Raw genomic sequence first — 19,784 nt, 5'->3', positions numbered from 1 at the left:
GCCAAGCACTGGGCATCAATTACATAAACTTCATCTTATACTTTATGAAAGCAGTGTAAGTCACATGACATCATACCACTTCAATTAGGATGTTATAGTACAGCAACTATCAATACATTAAGCTCAAGTTGCATCTACCTCTCATCTCCTCCACTGTCTGTTCCCAATCATCTCTCCAACCAGATTCTCTGCCATTATCAACTAAAATATTTCAGTGTGTCCATTTGGCAAATTTTATATGATACTAATTGGCCTCCCATGACTTTACACATGGGGAATTAAGACCAGATGCAGTGTTCAGGTGAACAAGGTTAGAGAGTATGGGGGAATTAGACTCAAACAAAGGATGGGGAAGGAGGAGCGGGAGAATGCAATTAGGGAGGAGAGGGTGGAAAGGAAGAGGAAGGAAGGGGAGAGGAAATAGTCCAGGCACCATCACAGTTGAAAACAGTAGAGAGAAGATGAGTAAATGTAGCAGCTGTGATCAGGTGTTGCCAAATCTGGGCTTTAAAAGCCTTTATAGACTGTAAAAGGAGGGAAAGTAATGGAGTAAGAAGTTCTACAGTTTTGAGGTCCTGGGAAAAAAAAAGTAGGAAATGGAGCAATAAGTCTTAATTTCAACAAATGTGGATGAAAGGAGAAGGATGGGTGTGTAGGGCAATATATTTGGAAGAAGCGACCAAAGTTCAAAGGAGCAATGACTATAGACAATTAGTCAGTTTAATTTGATTATGTACTTTTGCTGTACCTTAATTTGATCTACAGTCGAGTAATACGTCCATGGAATGCAACGAGATTCCCCATCAGTAGGACCGGATCTATCAGGAATCTTCCAAAGATATGTTTCTGTGTCACCTACAAATAAAGTAAGTTTAATCATGTACTGACTCGCTTTATGGAGCAATTTCTAGTCATCCTTTTTTAAAAAAAAATTGCACGTTTCCAATAGTTTGTTAGTCAGTACGATCCCCTGCCAATTCCAGCTGTAATAGTACACTTTTTCTACCACCAGACTGATGCCATAACTTCTCCTTCCTGCAGTGCATTTTGGACAGTGTGACATGACTGATGCTGGCTTGTGCTCTACAGGGGTCATTTTGTGAGGCTCCACTCCCTATGGTGAGCATGGGTCGCAGAATCAGCCCTGTAGTTTATCTGGGATAGGGATAGTATTGAAGAGTTGAGTTTAAAGGGCAATCTTAGACCTAAATTAAACATGCTGCAATAACAAATTACAGGGCTAAGTTGAGGTTTTAACTTTTCTAAAAAAAATTGTTCTTAGAGTGTGAACAATGCTAGCAAGGCCACAATTTATTGCCCTGAGAAGGTGATAGTGGACCTTTCTCTTAAACTCAGGAGTCCTTGTAGTGATAATGTTCCCGCAATGGTATTAGGTAGAAAATTCCAGGATTCTGACCCAAGAACAATGATGGAACAGTGATAAATATCCAAGTCAGGATGGTGTATGTCCTGGAGAGGATCTTGGAGGTGTTTTCATGGCATTGCTGCTCTTGTCCTTCTCAGTGGTAGAGGTCACAGTGGAGGGATGTGCTGATGAAGTAACCTTGGTGAATTGCTACATGGTTACATAATTCGCTATGAGTGTCCTTCGTTGGAAGACCCTGGACCCATATATGACCATGAAAAGAGGTAGGAAGATGCCTAAATGTAATGGAGTTATATCTAAAGGTGCAATCACATTGTGCATAGTGAACCAAGAACAAATTACTCTTGACTTCACTGCGCATATTTGGAGAGTTGGTTTACATTGGCTCTTCGATACCCATTCTCATTTTCTGTTTTTGAAACGTTGTGATGACCTGACATCATGACAGTAAACAGCTATTTGCCACAGGAAGCAAGAGTTTGGAACCCAAAGAGCTGAAGACTGTGTTTACATTCTGGTAAGGAATCTGTAGTTTAAGTTGAATCCCAACCCCGACTCACCCCCAACTTAGGGGGTCTAACTTTTTAGTTCCAAGTTTCAATTGGCGCCAGATCAGTTATCTGATTTGGTGATTAAAAGGAAATTTTAGCATTTCAGCAAGCAAGTTGACATCGTAGAACTTTAAAAGGGATTCAGAAGACGCTATTACAGAATAGGCTATAACCATAGAGGAAGGAACAGCTGACTCTACCTGGAAGAGTATATTTAACCGTAGGACTGTCTGTCTTCACTCCGTGTGCATAAATAGAATAGGGCCTTGTAGCCAGATTCTTGAATACAATTTTGAGCTTATCACCGACTTTTGCATGAAGTAGTGGGCCTGGGGGAGGAGGAAAAAACAAATGTCCATTTTTTTTTGACAGTATAAGCAGTCCCAATTTAGAAATTTCAGGCACAACTTTCAAGCCATTTTCTGCAACACCAGAATTAAGATTCTGCAAACCCAAATTAAATTGGTGGTATAAAGATGAATTAAGCAAATGTTATGTTAACATGTGTATGTTAATATATACCTTTTTACATATACTGCTATCTTTTTATCATGCACTTGACTTTACCCTTTGAGGACCACAAGTTGTATTTTTTTTGTGTCCCCAAAATGTCAAAATCCAAACTTTCTAAAATATTGTGTGATTTTAATTTATTCCAAATCATACATTGGCTGTGTATACATGAAGAAATATTAAGCTTTCCTCCATTATTAATTGACTTTTTTTTCTGGGGATGTTGAAAATTAGGGTTCATAAATATAAGATAGTCACTAATAAATCCTATTAGGAATACAGGAGAAACATCTTTACCCAGAGAGTGGTTAGAATGTGGAACTCGCTACCACAAGGAGTAGTTGAGGCGAATAGCATAGATGCATTTAAGGGGAAGCTAGATAAACATATGAGGGAGAAAGGAATAGAAGGTTATGCTGATAGTGTTAGATGTAGGGTGGGAGGAGGCTCATGTGGAGCATAAACACCGGCATAGACCAATTGGGCCGAATGACATGTTTCTGTGCTGTAAATTCTATGTATGTAACATGACACTGAATATTAACATGCTAACAGATGTGTGGGGGGGGGGGAGGGACATTACTGGTGCAGAATGGCTGCCATGTTTGCCTACATAACACCAATCACCGCACTTGAAACATTTCAATGAGATAAGAAGCCATATAAATGTAAGTACCAATGTCATAATGACATAGAGCATTGTAGATTATAATAAATTGGCACCGACCCAACAGCAAAATTTATTAAATAAACATGCAGAATACCTTGAATTTCCAGATGTTTTTCTTTTGTGGTTCTCGCCTTTTGTTTAGTAAACGTCTTATCGGTATATTCCCGATACACAACTTTCTTGTACTTAGAACCAATGGTCAGGTTTCCTTGCACTACATAAGGCTCTCCAGGACTAAAATTGAAAGCAAAAAAACATCCATATTAATAAAAGTGAATAATGTGCTCCGAGGTGATACTTACGTAGCATTGGGTCTAATTCTGGGGTAAGTAGGGGCATTTACTTTTGTATGTTGGACAATAGATCTGTAGAGGCTGTGACTGAGAGGTCCCGACCAATCAGAATGGAATGTGAGGTGAATGAGAGAACTTCAGCTCATCCAAAGCTCTGCTGCACATCTCCTATCCTGCACCATCACCCCTGTCCTTGTCACCTCAAATTTAAAATTCTCATCTTCATGTATAAATTCCTTCGTAGCCTAGCCCCTCCCTATCTCTGTAACCTTATTCAGTTCTGCAACCTTCGAAGAACTCAGTGTTCCTCCAACTCTGGCCTCTTGTGCATCCCCCATTCCCTGTGGTAAAGTGTGAGCTGTGGCTCAGTTGGTAGCACTTCTGAGTCAGAAGGTTGTGGGTTCAAGTCCCACTCCAGAGACTTGATCACAAAATCCAGGCTGACAGTCCAGCACAGTTCTGAGGAAGTGCCGCATTGTTGGAGGTACCGTCTTTCAGATGAGACGTTAAACCGAGGTCCCATCTACCCTCTCAAGTGAATGTAAAAAATCCCATGCCACTGCTTAGAAGAGCAGGGAAATTATCCCTGGTGTCCTGGCCAATATTTATCCCTCAACCAACATCACTAAAAACAGATTATCTGGTCATTATCACATTGCTGTTTGTGGGAGTTTGCTGTGTGCAAATTGGCTGCCATGTTTCCTGCATTACAACAGTGACTACACTTCAAAAATACTTAATTGGCTGTGAAGTGATTTGGGACGTCCTGAGGTCATGAAAAGCGCTATATAATTGCAAGTCTTTCATTTGAATTAATATCCTTAAATCCAGTAAATTATATGGACATAAAAAGTAAATACAATATGAGCTGTTTAAAAGAAGCATCTCATTGGAAGACTATCCATCTTCCACAGTCCACAGGAAATTATTGCAGGAAACGGGTTCCCAGCGGATCATTCCTAAAACGTGGACCCCCCACTTAGCCCCATCTCACTTAAGTGACTTGTACTGCGTTTATTTATTGACTAGGAGTTACCTTTCTCCATGAATTCTGTGCCTTTCCAGTTCCCACGCCCTTGAAGGTGAATAATCCCACTCAATTTCAACAGCTGCGATGTAGTATGTCTTTTCTTGGTAAAAAAGATCAGGCAAATGCAAGAAGGAGCATTTATTCACTTTGTAAAACTGCTTCATTCCTCCAGCATGGTGATCTGTTGTCTTGCAGACTACTTCAAATGTTCCTGCACCAAACAACGCAACAGAATATGAATCAAATCACTCAGAGGATGCTTTCAGGAGGTAATTAAACCAGACACAGTACCCAAGGTGTGATCTGATCAGAACACTATAAAGTTTGATCTGAACTTCCTCTGACTTGTATTGTTCATAAAGTTCTCCCATTGCAGCATCCAATTATTTCTCAAGTGATTCTAAGGTTTTTGCCTCTATTGCTCTATCTGGGTGTCCATCCCACATATACATCACTGTCTAAGGGTAATTTTGACTTTGGGCAATAGTGTAAAACTGGCGCTATCGAATCAGCCACATGTTATACATCCCTCCCGATTTTCATTTCCATTGAAGTTGGTCATTTTATACGATCGCCCAAAGTCAAAATGACCCCCTCCGTGTGAAGAAAATTTCCTGATCTTAACCCTGATGGACACCTGGGAGTGGTTACAAGGCAGGAGTCTATTCATGGGTGTCAGATGGTTTAAGACTAATGGTTGGAAAATCAGGAGTGACACAAATCATGTATACTGACCACTACGTTGGATTCTCTGATGCTATGCTCCTATTGAGTGTGTTAGAGCGGAGTCTACAAATTTCTGGGTGATGGAATGAATCCTAATCCTAACCTCAGCCTGTGAGCGATAACAAAGCAATATTTAATTGAGAGGTGCAGACAACATTAGCAAAGCTTTAGTGATTTCCAACTGTTAAATAAACAGTCATGGATAGATATGCCTTTAATTTACTTCTTGGTTTCTGTTATTAATTATAATACATGCCATTTTATTTTGCCTGGCATTTTGATTGAGCAATGTTTTTAAGATAGCAATGATTATAAAAATAGTATGAGCACATTAAGCAGTCACATATGTTCTTTGCTAATCAGAGGTTTTTCCTCTTAGTGTTTTTTCACCTATAGCACATGGCCTCTTTCATTCTCAGCATCCTTGCTACATAACGTTAAGAAAAGTAGAAAGGGATCTTATATTTTTAAAAGTCTTGTGTATGGCAAGACTATTATTACCTGTCTGTTCTCTTAATACTGATAGGAGGGTTAGGGATGGGGAGAGGCCATATGAGCTGAGCAGGTGGGGCAGCGGACTGGGGTGAAGGAGTCGAAGCTGGGGGGAGATGACGAGAAGGGTTGTGGAATGGAATATGGGTGTGGGAGGAGGTCAGAGGGAGCAGATGATTGGGGGGGGAGGGCAGGGATTGGAGGAGGAGAACCACGGGCGATGTGAAGTGAGGGAAAGGGAGGAGTTAGTGAGGTCACAGGGTGTGAGGGCGTAGTGTGAAGGGAAGGGGGTTGAGGATGAATAAGATCAAGGAGGGGGATTATCGGGAGGGGGTGGTAAGAAGGGAAAGCAGCATGGGAGGTGATGGGAGCAAAGAACTGTATAGAGAGTAAAAGGGACAGAATAAAGTGAGAGGAGATGTGAAGGGAGCTGCTGAGGCCTACAACCAGTGCGTACCCTGCATCTACCACCGGAAAACACAACCTCCAACTCTCAGCAAAAGCTTTCACCATCATGCCACCCATCATTTCCCACCCGAAAGAAAAGGAGAGCGAGCAGAAGCAGAAAAGGATAGAGTGAGAAGCAAATAGAAAAGAAACACACAGCCGAGAAGCAAAAGAGACAAAAGCAAAAGAGGAGAAACAAAGAGAGAGGACAGCAACACATTCACAACAGACAGATAAGAGACAGACCATATCCTCTGATTTACCATGAGCAACACCATGGAGGATCTATTAGTTTATTATCATATATACACTAATAGCTGACTGTGTGTTCAAGGCAATAGTTTAATATTGGAGATCATGACCCAATCACACTGCGTTGATGTGGTGCATATCATTGTCAGAAGCAGTTGCTTGAATTACAAACTTGGAACTCATTTTATTTAATTGGAAAATTAGGTGAAATCGCAGGGCACCATTATGCAGGATATCACCAAGACTGAATAGCATAGGAAAGAAGGTCAAATAAATCAATAGCAGTGATTAAGTAACCCCAAACTTGGGTTTGAAGATTCTGGTGGACTGGTGTGTGTCTGGCTGCCAAGCAAGGTCAAGTCTAAACTCAGCTTGATGCCTCATGGTGCAATCATGGTTCGCGATTATTGTCAAAGCTGACACAAGACTAACAGCCACTACGCTCGAGGTACCAGAAGGTGTCCAGTGCTCATAGAACCGTACTCCCGGGTAAGGAGTCAGAGACTTCAGGAGAGGAGTCGAGTGGAGGAGAATAGGCGAGAAGAGAGAGAAAATAGAAATTAATTCAAAAAAGCCTATAAATTGTAGGAAGAAAGGATGAGGACGGGAATTAATGAGTTTGACAGCTTTGAAATCCTGAAGAAGAACAAATTTGAGTAGGAGACTTCGCAATGAGTTCTGGTCAACACAGTGAAGATGCACAGAGGAGGAGGAGGAGGAGCATGCAAGAAACCATAATCAGTGCATAGGAATGAGAGAAGAGAGCATTGATCTTAGCAGTCTCAATGAAGTAGACAAAGAGAAGAAAGGTTGCGATACTGAAGTAGCCATCCAGGCTCATTGATATACTTGGGTTTTTCTCTGCCTTAGGAAGAGAATTAGACCTTTCCAGCCATACCAGGCATAGTTTCTTTTCATTTTTAAAAAAATGGACTTATATATACCTTCATCAAAAGTGCCATCTACAAAATCAAATATATATATTGTGAATACATGTTGCTGTACCTATACTATCAGGCTCCATGATAGCTGTGACTGAGATGTGTGGGAACAGATTAGCCGTGTCTCTCCTGGTTCCTTGGCTGAGGAATGTGTTGCCCTGGAAGTAAATCCCGTGGATATCGACTTCTGACCCAAGACCAATCATATGCCAGGACACTCTATTCCCCTTGCACATCTCCAGGCCTGGTTGATTGCCGTACATGTATCCGTTGATAGCTAAAATCATATTCCGAAGAGGAAAATGAGAAAGCTTCCTTAAAAAAGGGAATATTTTTCAAACCATTCTTATGCCTAGCCCATTAAACAACACACATCTTAACCCCACCTTCAGAGTGAATCTATTCTGTGAGTTTGAACTGATGGCACATCCCTCACTTCAAATGTTACACATTGCACAATAAAGTGCAATAATATTTATTTGTTTATATTATGTTATTTGGCACATTTTTCTCCTGTTCCCTGTTGAATGCACCATTTGCCATCTGAGATGTTGTCTCCCACAATCCATTTAAGAGGGATACAAAAACGGATTTTCTGACATTATCTCCCTCCCAGTGGGGAAGTGCCAGAATTCCGAATCACACAGAATGACCAAAATAAGGAATTCAATACACGGAACAAATCCATGTACTGCTATTCCAAAGCACTGCATGTTTGGCCGCCAATATACTGTGCATCAAGCCACAGTGAGATGCAACATAATGAAATGAATTCTTTTCATAATAAATGAATCTTTAGATGAATCCTAGAACACTACACTTGTAACCAATTATAAAACATTATTTTGCATGTGAATTTTTGATTTTCAAATCATTATGTAGAATATCCAATCCATTCGCAGTGACATCTTATCAGAGACTTACAGTGCATTTTGTTAGACTCTTGGAAGTCTTCATCCTCTTTATCTACGGCTTTGGGCTTGGTTGTAAACCTCCTGATATTGTCTTCTAAATACCAACTCAGATTCTCGTCAAACACCGTCGCCAGCAAGTAGAATTCCTTGTCCACCTTTTTCTGTGTCAGGGTCGGTGAAAAATACATTTAAAGCCAGATGAATGAAGTTAAAAACATTTCATTAAAGAAATAATGTATTATTTCTGCTGTTATGAAAGTCAGAACTCTGCAGCTAAATGCTCAACACCAGGCTTATGAAGCATAAAAACTTATACGAAGTGAGCTCTTACACACCAGATTTTATAGTAAATTTATAAGTTCAAGTTTCTGAATAGTGAGATACAATTTTGATCCCCCTCCCCCTCCTCCTTGCATCATTGTGACAAGATATCACATGAAGGACTGGTACCTTAGCACAGGGACAGAAAGGGGAAACATGGCATGGGGTCATCCTTAGCCCTGGAGTACTTTTTAAAGATATATATTTATATATGGAGAAAGACTTGCATTTATATAGCGCCTGTTCACTACCTCAGGGCCTCCCAAAGTGCTTCACAGCCAATGAAGTACTTTTTTTGAAGTGTAGTCACTGTTACAATGTAGGAAAAGTGGCAGCCAATTTGCATACATCAAGGTCCCACACACAGCAATGTGATAATGACCAGATAATCTGTTCTTTTTTATAGTGATGTTGTTTGAGGGATAAATATTGGCCAACACACCAGGGAAAACTCTCCTGTTCTTCTTCAAAATGGTGCCATGGGATCTTTTACATCCATCAGAGAGGGCAGACTGCACCTTGGTTTAACGTCTCATCCAAAAGATGGCACCTCCGACAGTGCAGCACTCCCTCAGTACTGCACTGGGAGTATCAGCCTAGATTATGCGCTCAAGTCACTGTAGTGGGACTTCAGCCTACAACCTTCTGACTCAGAGGCGAGAGTGCTACCAACTGAACCATGGGTCTACACTTACAAGCCTCTCAGTTTATGTGACAGAATTTAGATGACCTGTTTTGGCTTCCACTCCCGATGTTGCAAGCCAGTCTCCCACCTGCACTGCTCTGGACAGAGGAATGGAGCAGTACAGTTTCAAGGTTTGCTTGCAACGTCAAGAGTTAGGAGCCAGCACATAGGAACATAGGAATAGGAGTAGGCCATTCAGCCCCTTGTGCCTGCTCCGCCATTTGATAAGATCATGGCTGATCCGTGATCTAGCTCCATATACCTGCCTTTGGCCCATATCCCTTAATACCTTTGGTTGCCAAAAAGCTATCTATCTCAGATTTAAATTTAGCAATTGAGCTAGTATCGATTGCCGTTTGCGGAAGAGAGTTCCAAACTTCTACCACCCTACATGTGCTGTAGGATCCTCCTGATGATTTGTAAGGTACATCACCATATCGCGCTTTACTACTGTCCCTCGTTGTAGTTTGTCGAATCTTGCTGTGAGCGAAACGGCTGACGTGTTGTTCCACATAACAGCAGTCACCGCCTTTCAAAGTAACTCATTGTATGTAAAGCCCTTTGAGGTGTCCCTTTGAGATGTGGAAAAACAGGCAGGTCTTCCTTCTCTATCTTTAAGTACACTAAGATCTTACGTGTAAATCAAACTATCAGCACACACATTTTTGTAACTTTCAAAACTAAGGATGCCACTGACCTTTTGTTTCAAGAGTTCTCAGTATAGATTTTATATCAGCGTGACTCGTACCGTTAATTGTTTTTTGGTCAGCGGAATGTCTAATCTGTAGAAACTGATCACCACACTGAAGAGTCTCCAAACTCAGCTACTGAGAACGCCACATAAAGTGGTTTCCATTTGCCTGATATGAAGGTCACAGTCTCCTCCAGTAGAGACACACCTCGCTTATCTAAACATTGGCACAGGTTGGCGAAAGCCAAGACTCAGGGACCCTAGAGTGTACATTGGGGAATTGCTGGAGTTTAACCAGCTAAAACCATGCAGCTTATCAGCATGCGGCACTGGTAAAATTCCTGCTGCTTGTTTGGATGGGTTGAAATTTTAGGGCAGGGTTATCTAGAGCCAATCTAGAGCCAATTGGAAGAGCGCTACTCCCTGCGGACAGGTCTCCCCCTGAAGGTTTCATCAATGAACCAGCTGGTTAGTCAATCATCAGCAGTGCCCTGGAGTACTGCAGACCGGCCAAAGAAGATCTCCCACTGCCAAGTAGGTTTTCCTGGTGCCAACATGAAGACAACCCGAAGTGTCCTTGGTCGCACCATTTGTGATGCTCGCAGTTATATGGCACCTTATCATGTCAAAATGTCTTAAAGTGCTGCACACATTGAAATATTTTGGAATGTAGCAACTGTAGTCATGATGGATATGTAGCAAATCGCAGAAACTCTATTACGTAATAAGAATGAAACATTTCATATGTAAGGATTCAATCCTAGTTAGTGTCTCTCTGCTTCCGCCTCAACAGTATTGAGGGTAAATCCCAGGTATAGGGTTTAACTGAGGATTATCAACGAGCTTGAGTGTACCTGTTTCCCCTGAGAATTTAGGGTGTTCTTTTTGCACACAATGAGGGGCCCAACCAGGCCAGAGTTGCTGTCCTTTATGGAATCCACTGCAGAGAAATAGAGCCAAGTCAGGCAGTCTGGTTCATTCTTGCCGGGGCCAAAATCCTCTGGAATTTTCCATTCATAAATAAATGTATGACCAGGGTTGACATGAGGGGATCGAGCAGGATGACCCACTAATTCTGTTGGATACATTTTAATGTCAAAACCTTAATTCTTTTATTAGCAGCCATTTAAAATGTGTTCAGTGACGACGACGACAACAACAACAACTTGTATTGATGTAGTACCTTTAATGTAGCAAAACATCCCAAGGTGCTTCATTGAGGTGTAATCAAACAAAAATGGACGCCAAGCCAAAGAAGGAGATATTAGGTGGGATGAGCAACGGTTTGTTCAAAGAAGTAGGTTTTAAGGGGTGTCTTCAAGGTGGAGAAGCACATGGGTTTAGGGAGAGAATTCCAGACCTTGGGGCCAAGACTGCTGAAGGCAGTGGATGGAGTGAAGGGAAGAGGGGATGCACAAATGTCAAGATTCAGAGGAATGGAGAGTTCGGGGGAAGAGTTGTAGGGCTGGAAGAGGCTGCAGAGATAGGGAGGGGTGAGGCCATGAAGGGATTTAAAGACAAGGATGAGAATTTTAAATTGGAGGCATTGCGGGACTGGGAGCCAATCTAGGTCAGCAAGGATGGAGGTGAGAGGTAAGCGGGATAGGATATGGGCAGCAGAGTTTTGCACAAGCTGGTTTGCAGAGGGTGGAAGATGAGAGGCCAGCCAGGAGAGCATTGGAATAGTTGAGTCTGGAGATGACAACAGTATGGATGAGGGTATCAGCAGCAGATAGGTTGAGGCAAGGGTGGAGAAGGGCGATGTTATGAAAGTAGATGTCCTTGTGATGGAGAGGATATGGGGTCGGGAGCTCAGCTAGGATGCCGAGATTGCGGTCATTCTGGTTCAGCCTGAGACAATGGTCAAGAAGAGGGATGGAATGGGTGGAGAGGGTACAGAACTTAGGAGCAGACCAAAGACAATGGCTTCAGTCTTCCCAGTGTTTAACTAGAGGAAATTGTAGCTTATCCACAACTGGGTATTGGATAAACATTCTGAGAGATGATGGAGAGGTACAACTGGATGTAGTCAGCGTATATGTGGAAGCTGACCCCATGTCTGAATATTGTTGCCAAGGGATAGTATGTAGATGAGGAAGAGGAGGGAGCCAATGATAAATCCTCGGGGACTCTGGAGGTAACACTGCGAGGGTGGGAAGATAAGCCATTGCTAGAGATGCTCTTGTTACAATCTGATAGTTAAGAGTGGAACCAAGTGAAGGCACTCCCACTGAACTGGACAATGAGAGAAAGATGTTGGAGATGGATGGTGTGATCGACCATGTCAAAGGCTGCAGAGGGGTCAAAGAGGACGAGGAGGGATAACATAGTTCAATCACAATGTTTCAAAATACAGAATCTGGATTGAATGCTGTATTTTTAGACCAGATTAAGAAATTCAAGCCCCATTTACAATCTAGTACCCTCATTAGATTGACTGGAGCTTCAAAATGAGCTGAACCAAACCAATTCAATATAAAATCCTGATATCGATACCTATGATTTATTTTCCAGAGTCTAGAAGAAGAATAGCCTGCATTTTTCAAACTATGTAACGTTAAGATTTACTGTAGACAGGCTTCTACAGCTAGGAACCCCAACATCCATGCCTTCCCCTTCCCCATCCCTGTAAGTCTTTTCGCTGACCTGAGACAGGCAGGAAGGGGGCAGAAAACTTGTCAGGGATGCGCACTGCTGCGTCTCCACCTTGCTGTGTGCGCACCCCCCCCCCTCCCCATTTCTTGCTCTCTGGACCTCGCAGCATACAGTATACCAATTGGGTGTATTGAAATTAAATCCAAATAAGGGGAATATATCCTTCAATGTACTTTCCTACACTTTGCTGTACTAAAAGGGTGTCGGTTAGTCCCAGGTATCCAGTGTTCCAAAGGTGGCAGAGGGAGTCCTGTGAATTTTTTGTGTGTGCAATCACTATCACAGCAATGTATTGCACAGGTCCAAAAAGTTAGCCGAAATCTCTGTTAAAAAGTCACAGGTAGTAGAGAGGTTGCCTTCTCCCCTCCCTCCAAAGCCTACTACAGCAAAACTCCAAGTTATAAAGTCCCATGAAATAATGCATTTCTGTTTGGTTTGGTACAGATCTGGCTTTGAAGTTTATTTCCCCATCTCTAACTTCTCTGCTTTCTCTTTTCTATTTATTAAAAGTTAAACATTACTTTTGCCTGCTTTCCTGTGGCTCTGGTCAGTTATACAGCATTAAGGTCAAAAATGCATGAAATATTTTTGTAGATGTTTTCAATCTGAATTACCTGATGTGTTAGTTTGATAATTGGCTCCCTCAACATCTTTTCCATAGGAGACTCCATGAGGTTGAATGCTGTATGTTTGGCTCGCATTGTTCCAAAATGTCACCTTGATGCTATCTCCAACTTCTGCTTTAATGACAGGTCCTACATAGCGAAATGTTATCACAGTTACATAGAGCCTACAGCACAGAAACAGGCCATTCACCTCAACTGGTCTATGTCGGCGTTTATGCACCACACCAGCCTCCTCCCACTTCACTTCATCTAACTATATCTGCATACCCTTCTATTCCTTTCTCCCTCATGTCTTTATCTAGCTTCCCCTTAAATGCATCTATACTATTTGCCTCAATTACTTCTTGTGGTAGCAAGTTCTAAATTCTAACCACTCTTTGGGTAAAGAAGTTTCTTCTGAATTCCCTATTGGATTTTTATTTTTCATTTCAGTAGATTACATGTTAAAACAGCAGGGTGCAGGTATCTCACTAGTTTAACGCCTGGTGGTCACTGAGAACATAGTGAAATTATGCTTCTTCATGCAAAGGATGAAATTCCAACTAATGGCAATGGGAGAATGTTAATGCTTTGCTTTTTGTCCGTTGCATTCCATTCATTTTCAACAACCAAGTCATAAAAGGCCTGGGGACTGGCTCATTCACCTGCCCAGTGATGTACGTTTAGCTTCAAAAACAGAGTTGGTTCAAGTCTCCATTTAAAAGTTTCCTACAATGCACCACTTTGGATAGTTTAAATGTCAGTTTGAATCTGACAGTTCTTTGTTTAAAGCCCAGACAGAAGCTAAAACAGATTTGAAGCAACGAGTCAGAATATCCAAAAGGAATTTCCATACAGTCCTGAAGTGAGGGATAAGACACAAAGCTTGTGTCCTATGTCTGAGTACACCAACTGCACACTAATGCACTATACTGAAGTAATGAAAGGTCATTTTTATTTGCTTTGACTTCAATGGAGATAAAAATGGGGAGAGATGTAATACAGGCTGCTGATTCACTATCGCCCATTTAAACTATCGCACAAAGTCAAAACCTACCCCATTTTCTCTCTCCTATATAAAAGAGTGGAAGATGGCAAATGCTGTATGATAAATATGTTGCTTTCCACAATAGAACGTCAACATAACTAAACACTTGAAGGAACCTCCCAATTTATTCTTTACCGAGTATTCCAAGATGTTCCTCATCTGGTGTCCTTTTCTTGAGCGTTTTAAAAGTTTCGCCTGTGTACTCTCTGTAAAGAGCCTTTTTGTATTTTCCTCCAATCCTGCTCTCTCCTCTTTCAAAAAACACTGCAGAATCTCTGCAGGTACAAGAATAAGAACTGCAATTAGCGATGATTACATTATTTTCTCCACAATTTTTTAATGCTGTTTTTCACTCCACCCCCTTCTGCTAGGTCAAGGACTGTTCTCTAGATGAGAAGCTGGGCAGACAGGGAGGCCATCAATTCCTAGGAGAAGCGAATGCTCAGCCCACAGTGGCTATGGGGGTGAGGTTCCTCCTGGTGCCCAGACATGTAGAAGCAATTCTATAATATTCCATGGCTCCCCAGTGGGATTCTTCAGGGTTCTCATGGAAAAAGGGGAATACAGCACTGGTGTTACATCAAAGATTAGTGTAAAATTCTCCAGCAAAGAACAACACTCCATTCATAACCTCGATTCTCCGAAACTACTACATGCCCTTCCTCCTCCACCTCCCTGCATTCTCACTGTCTTGAAATCCCTGATCGGGGAACGGCAGTCAGGAAATCATGGCCACCCCCAACCCCCTAGCCCCCGATTTCCATCAATTAATTTAAATGGATGGAAGATCATGGGGGCACTCAAGCTGAGCTTCTGTTTCCCATTGAAAGAACCTGCCAGGAGGTGGGTCTGCACTGGGGGTGCAACTGAATCATTTTAGTGACCCAGCACACCACATTGGGGTGCCCTGAGATCTGGGCAGACGGAACTCACTTTGAGTCCTGTCCAGTGCTCGGGTAAGGTGGGGGGGCGGTGTCCATGGTCTCCAAGAAGTATTATCCAAATTCCTTCAACCCAGTATCAGAACACAATCTGGATATGTGCCTCCAGTTCTTTTCTCTTTCCTTTTCTCCTGGCCTTAGTAGACCTCTGTTTCTCTTAAATATACATACACGAATGGCTCAGTGTGACATACCCATGTTGATTAGCCAAAGGCTTTGCTGTGAATTGGTCCACCCCTGTTGGTCCATAGTCCCAGATGACCTCCTCTGCTGCAATGTAATAGCGTCTTTCACGTCCGCTACTTGTGATCTTTTTGGGTTCCTTCCCATAGTCTACAACTTTAAACAAGGCCTGCATTCCAGCTGTAACCATAAAAATAAACATGGTTTATTATCAGGTACTGTATCAAAGTAGTGAGCCTTTGGCTTAGTGGTAGCATTCCTGCCTCTGAGTCAGAGGGTGAAGGATTCGAGCCCTGATCTCTACAGCCCCGGCAAGTGGAGACCAGAAAATGGTCTCTAATTATTGGGTTGACATCCACCGGGGGACTCACATCTGGACAGAGTGACCACTGGTTTAGTGGTGGTATTCCCACCTTTGAGGCAGAAAGGTTGGGTTTGGGCCCCGCTCCAGACAGCCCTAGTCAGTGGAGATCGGAACGCAGGTTCTGAATACTGGATTGACGGCCAGCACTTGCGTCCGATGGGTGTGTGTGCCTCCCATCATAAAAGGTAGGTGGGTCTCTTAAGGAGAAGGCATTCTGAGGATAAAAACCATAAGGCGACGGCAAACTACCTCAGCTGCTCTTCCCCAGTAAATGGCTTAAGAATTTCATGTGTGAGACTTGAGTTAGGACCTGCCGTAGGGCAGAACACAAAGGACGAGTGACTGTATCAGATGTGAGCTAGAGGCAGTAGACATTTATCCAAATATACTTTGCTTGGCCATGCAAAGCTATTGATGATAGTGATAATTGTGGTCCTGCAAGAGTGTATACAGGATATATGCTATATGCAGGATAACTTATCAATCAGCTCACGATCTGCTATGGAGTGGGGGTTGGAGTAGGAAGGTAAGATGGTCAACCTGCCCATCATGCTCCATGTGGATTTTTCTGACCAGACTTGGCATGACAGGAGCATGAGCAGGGACACTGGTGACTCGAAGATTTCGAACAAATCAAGACTGTAAACTGAGGAAAAGAGAGAACGATTGAGGGTATTATTTATGACGCACACATTCAAGTACACTTTCTAGCTCTCTGTAAGCTATTTCCTCTGGTGGGGGAGTCCAGAACAAGGGGGCACAATCTTAAAATTAGAGCTAGGCCGTTCAGGAATTAAATCAGGAAGCTCTTTTTCACACAAAAGGTAGTGGAAATCTGGAATTCTCTCCCCCAAAAGGCTATGGATACTGGGTCAATTGAAATTTTCAAGACTGAGATCAACAGATTTTTATTAGGTAAGGGTATCAAGGGATATGGATCAAAGACGGGTAAATGGAGTTGAGGTACAGATCAGCCATGATCTAATTGAATGGCAGATCATGCTCGAGGGGCTGAACTTTCTAATCCTACTCCTATGTAAGAAGAAACAAAGTTGATTGATTGAAAGACCACAGCAGAACAAGAGAAAGTTAGTTAAAAATTCTTCGACAAGTGTGCCACAAATACCACTCCCCCCACAATCACGAGAGGTAAGTGCCAAAGGGACACAGTACTGCGTATATTGCTCCAATATTTCTAGATTAAGATCCATGAGGCTACTAGGACTATCGCAGGCCTTACAACCCCAGATGGCACCCTTTTCCTGCTTTGCCTAGTCCCTGTAGGTGAAGGATTCCCCTACAGCTCTCACTTTTAGTCCAAGGTCATGCATCCCATAGCACTGCACTCTGCTCCCCTCCCTCACAAAAAAAAAAACAGACAAAGAAACTGTGAGACATTTTCCAGGCTGAGTGAGTGGTGAACAAGCTGCACATCGAGCTGGGAAAAAAAAAAAACACCATGAGGTGTAGGCCCCCTTCCTGCAGGCCCAACATGCTCACAAACCCTTTTTTTATTTCCCACCCCCTCAGGAACCCAAGGATCTTCAGCTGCGCAATCTTCAGCTCCAACTTCCTATTTCCTACATCAGCACCCCAAGAGGCTACACAGGGCCAAACCCTATCCTCACCCTGTGCTTGTTAAGTCCCCGTCCTGCCGTCTTCAATCTTGCACGCTCGCTATTTTGAGGAAAGACCCTGAAGTTCAATACCTTGGGCTAACGATATGTAGAACTCTAACAGCCACATTGCACATATCTTGCAAGTACCATGCAATGCAACCTGTAATGGGTCATAACCCTGGAGAACATGCACTTTACTTAATTCATTTTTTTGAAAAATAACTTTTATATATGAAGAGGTCATTGTCCAAAAGTCTTGTTTTAAAAAATTAGAGTAACTCTAACAAATGCTTATTTAAGGCAGGTCGGAAGAGTTGACAATACAATGTGCCCTTCGCTAAAATAAACTGTTTGCAAGCAAATTTTCTGCCTTAAAATTAAATATAAGGACATTGGGTGACACAGTGGATTATCCTCCTATGTTTTCACTTCTGGGATCAGGATTTTAATCCAGTCCTGACTGATGGGACAAAATCTCCTCTCTATGCTATGAGGATGATAAGTTTGGGACAGTATCAACCCAGTTGCTAATAGGCATGAAACCACAGCACAAAACATCCCATAATTCAGTACCAGCTGGCAGCAAATTGGCAAATTCACTCCCAAGACGACTACATGGATGACTCTTGTGGGGAGTGGACTGTTACATTGGTAGAAGAGGGCAATGCTTGCAGTTATGGTTCAGTCGGGGTAAAGTAGAAAAAAGATTTAATCCTCATCAGACCATGTTATTATACCCAACCCAAAGTGCTTAAGGCTGACACCAGGAGTGAAACATACTGCCCAGTGCTGAGACCCTTCAAGTGGATAAGCACAGAAAAATGTAGCCATAAAAATAAAGATGTTAAGAATGAGAAGAAAACTTTCAAACCTTCTATATGGTCATTGACTTGACAGCTGAGAAGCCATGTTCCTTTGTTCTTGGGCACCATCACAGCAGTGACAAATGAGGCAGAAAATAGGCTGACAGTGTCCACATGGTGATGCCTATCAATGAGAGTCTGGCCATGGAAGTATACAGAGTGTATATCCACCTCATTGCCCATCCCAAACAGATACCAGACCACTCTGTCCCCGGTGAACATTGACAGGAGAGGCAGGTTTCCATAGACGTATCCATTAATGGCTGAAAAATATAAATAGATTGTGAGGCCTTTACAAAATATTAATTTTTTTAATTCATTCATGGGATGTGGGCGTCGCTGGCAAGGCCAGCATTTATTGCCCATCCCTATTTGCCCTTGAGAAGGTGGTGATGAGCCGCCTTCTTGAACCGCTGCAGTCCGTGTGGTGAAGGTTCTCCCACAGTTCTGTTACGTAGGAAGTTCCAGGATTTTGACCCAGCGACGATGAAAGAACGGCGATATATTGCCAAGTCAGGATGGTGTGTGACTTGGAGGGGAACGTGCAGGTGGTGGTGTTCCCATGTGCCTGCTGCCCTGGTCAATTTTAATATTGACCTAGGAATATAGGAACGCAGGAACAGGAGTAGGCCATTCAGTCCCTCGAGCCCTGTTCTGTCATTCAGTTAGATCATGGCTGATCTGCATCTTAATTCCATCCACCTGTCTTGGTTCTGTAACCTTTAATACCCTTGCCTAACAAAAATCTATCAATCTCAGTTTTGAAATTTTCAGTTGACCCCGAGCCTCAACAGCTTTTTGGTGGAGGCTTGTTTTAACATTAAGCAATTTCAATGCTTCATCAAACCTTCTTCCCCACTTTACCTATTTTACAGTACCTGTGCATTCTGTTCTCTCAGTCCTCTTTTTTTTGGTCTTCCCAACCCATGCAGTATTTCCCCCTTCCCCCCCATTCCCCCAGCCCAAAATAGCAAGCAACTACTTTCAGCCTTCTGCCAATTAACTGCCAAGAGGAGTTTAAAGGTATCCCAGAAGGACTGAACCACTGGCACTCCTCCCTCTTTATGGGGACCTGTCGCACTCTGCATGGTCTCCCCACCACCTCCCCCCCTCATTACTGGCACAGCCGAGATACTCATCCTTTGGAACCTGTGGCCACTCCATCCGTGTTTGTTTTAGTAAATAAGAATTCTAATATTTTCTGCCCTGAGAATGTTGCAGTAATGACTGTAAATTATGTTTTGATAAAACAGTGATCCACTGGCAATATATATTATATGAGGAAAATAGTAGATACATGGGGTGTTTTAGAACTGAGAGATTAAGATATTAGTTAATAATCATTCAAACTTCACTCTTGCATGTTATTCGATTATAAGTACTTTCACTTATTTATTATGGCATGTGCTGCCTGAAAGGGTGGTGGAAGGAGTTTCAACCGTGGCTTTCAAAAAGGAATTGGATAAATACTTGAAGGGAAAAGATTTGCAGGGCTACGGGGAAAAGTGCAGGGGGATGGGACTAACTGGATTGCTCTTACAAAGAGCAGGCACAGGCTCGATGGGCTGAATGGCTTCCTTCTGTGCTGTAACC

General features: G+C 42.5%; 1 protein-coding gene across 1 annotated transcript in view; it reads right to left on the bottom strand.

The window, feature by feature from the left end:
* cp (ceruloplasmin) overlaps nucleotides 1–19,784 on the bottom strand; it is a 46,521-nt gene that overhangs the window by 10,368 nt on the left and 16,369 nt on the right. The window contains exons 5-15 of the mRNA XM_067995001.1: nucleotides 18,200–18,454; nucleotides 15,357–15,525; nucleotides 14,357–14,496; nucleotides 13,183–13,323; nucleotides 10,768–10,988; nucleotides 8,227–8,377; nucleotides 7,367–7,579; nucleotides 4,451–4,655; nucleotides 3,216–3,355; nucleotides 2,139–2,267; nucleotides 749–855 (exon numbers count right to left, since the gene is read on the bottom strand). Of these exons, the coding sequence (XP_067851102.1) occupies nucleotides 749–855; nucleotides 2,139–2,267; nucleotides 3,216–3,355; nucleotides 4,451–4,655; nucleotides 7,367–7,579; nucleotides 8,227–8,377; nucleotides 10,768–10,988; nucleotides 13,183–13,323; nucleotides 14,357–14,496; nucleotides 15,357–15,525; nucleotides 18,200–18,454 (1,871 nt within the window). The remainder of the gene's footprint in view (nucleotides 1–748; nucleotides 856–2,138; nucleotides 2,268–3,215; nucleotides 3,356–4,450; nucleotides 4,656–7,366; nucleotides 7,580–8,226; nucleotides 8,378–10,767; nucleotides 10,989–13,182; nucleotides 13,324–14,356; nucleotides 14,497–15,356; nucleotides 15,526–18,199; nucleotides 18,455–19,784) is intronic.

This window comes from Heptranchias perlo, chromosome 13, assembly GCF_035084215.1.
Source record: "Heptranchias perlo isolate sHepPer1 chromosome 13, sHepPer1.hap1, whole genome shotgun sequence".
In the NCBI taxonomy this organism is placed as follows: domain Eukaryota; kingdom Metazoa; phylum Chordata; class Chondrichthyes; order Hexanchiformes; family Hexanchidae; genus Heptranchias; species Heptranchias perlo.
This window is presented reverse-complemented; position numbering and strand designations above follow the sequence as displayed.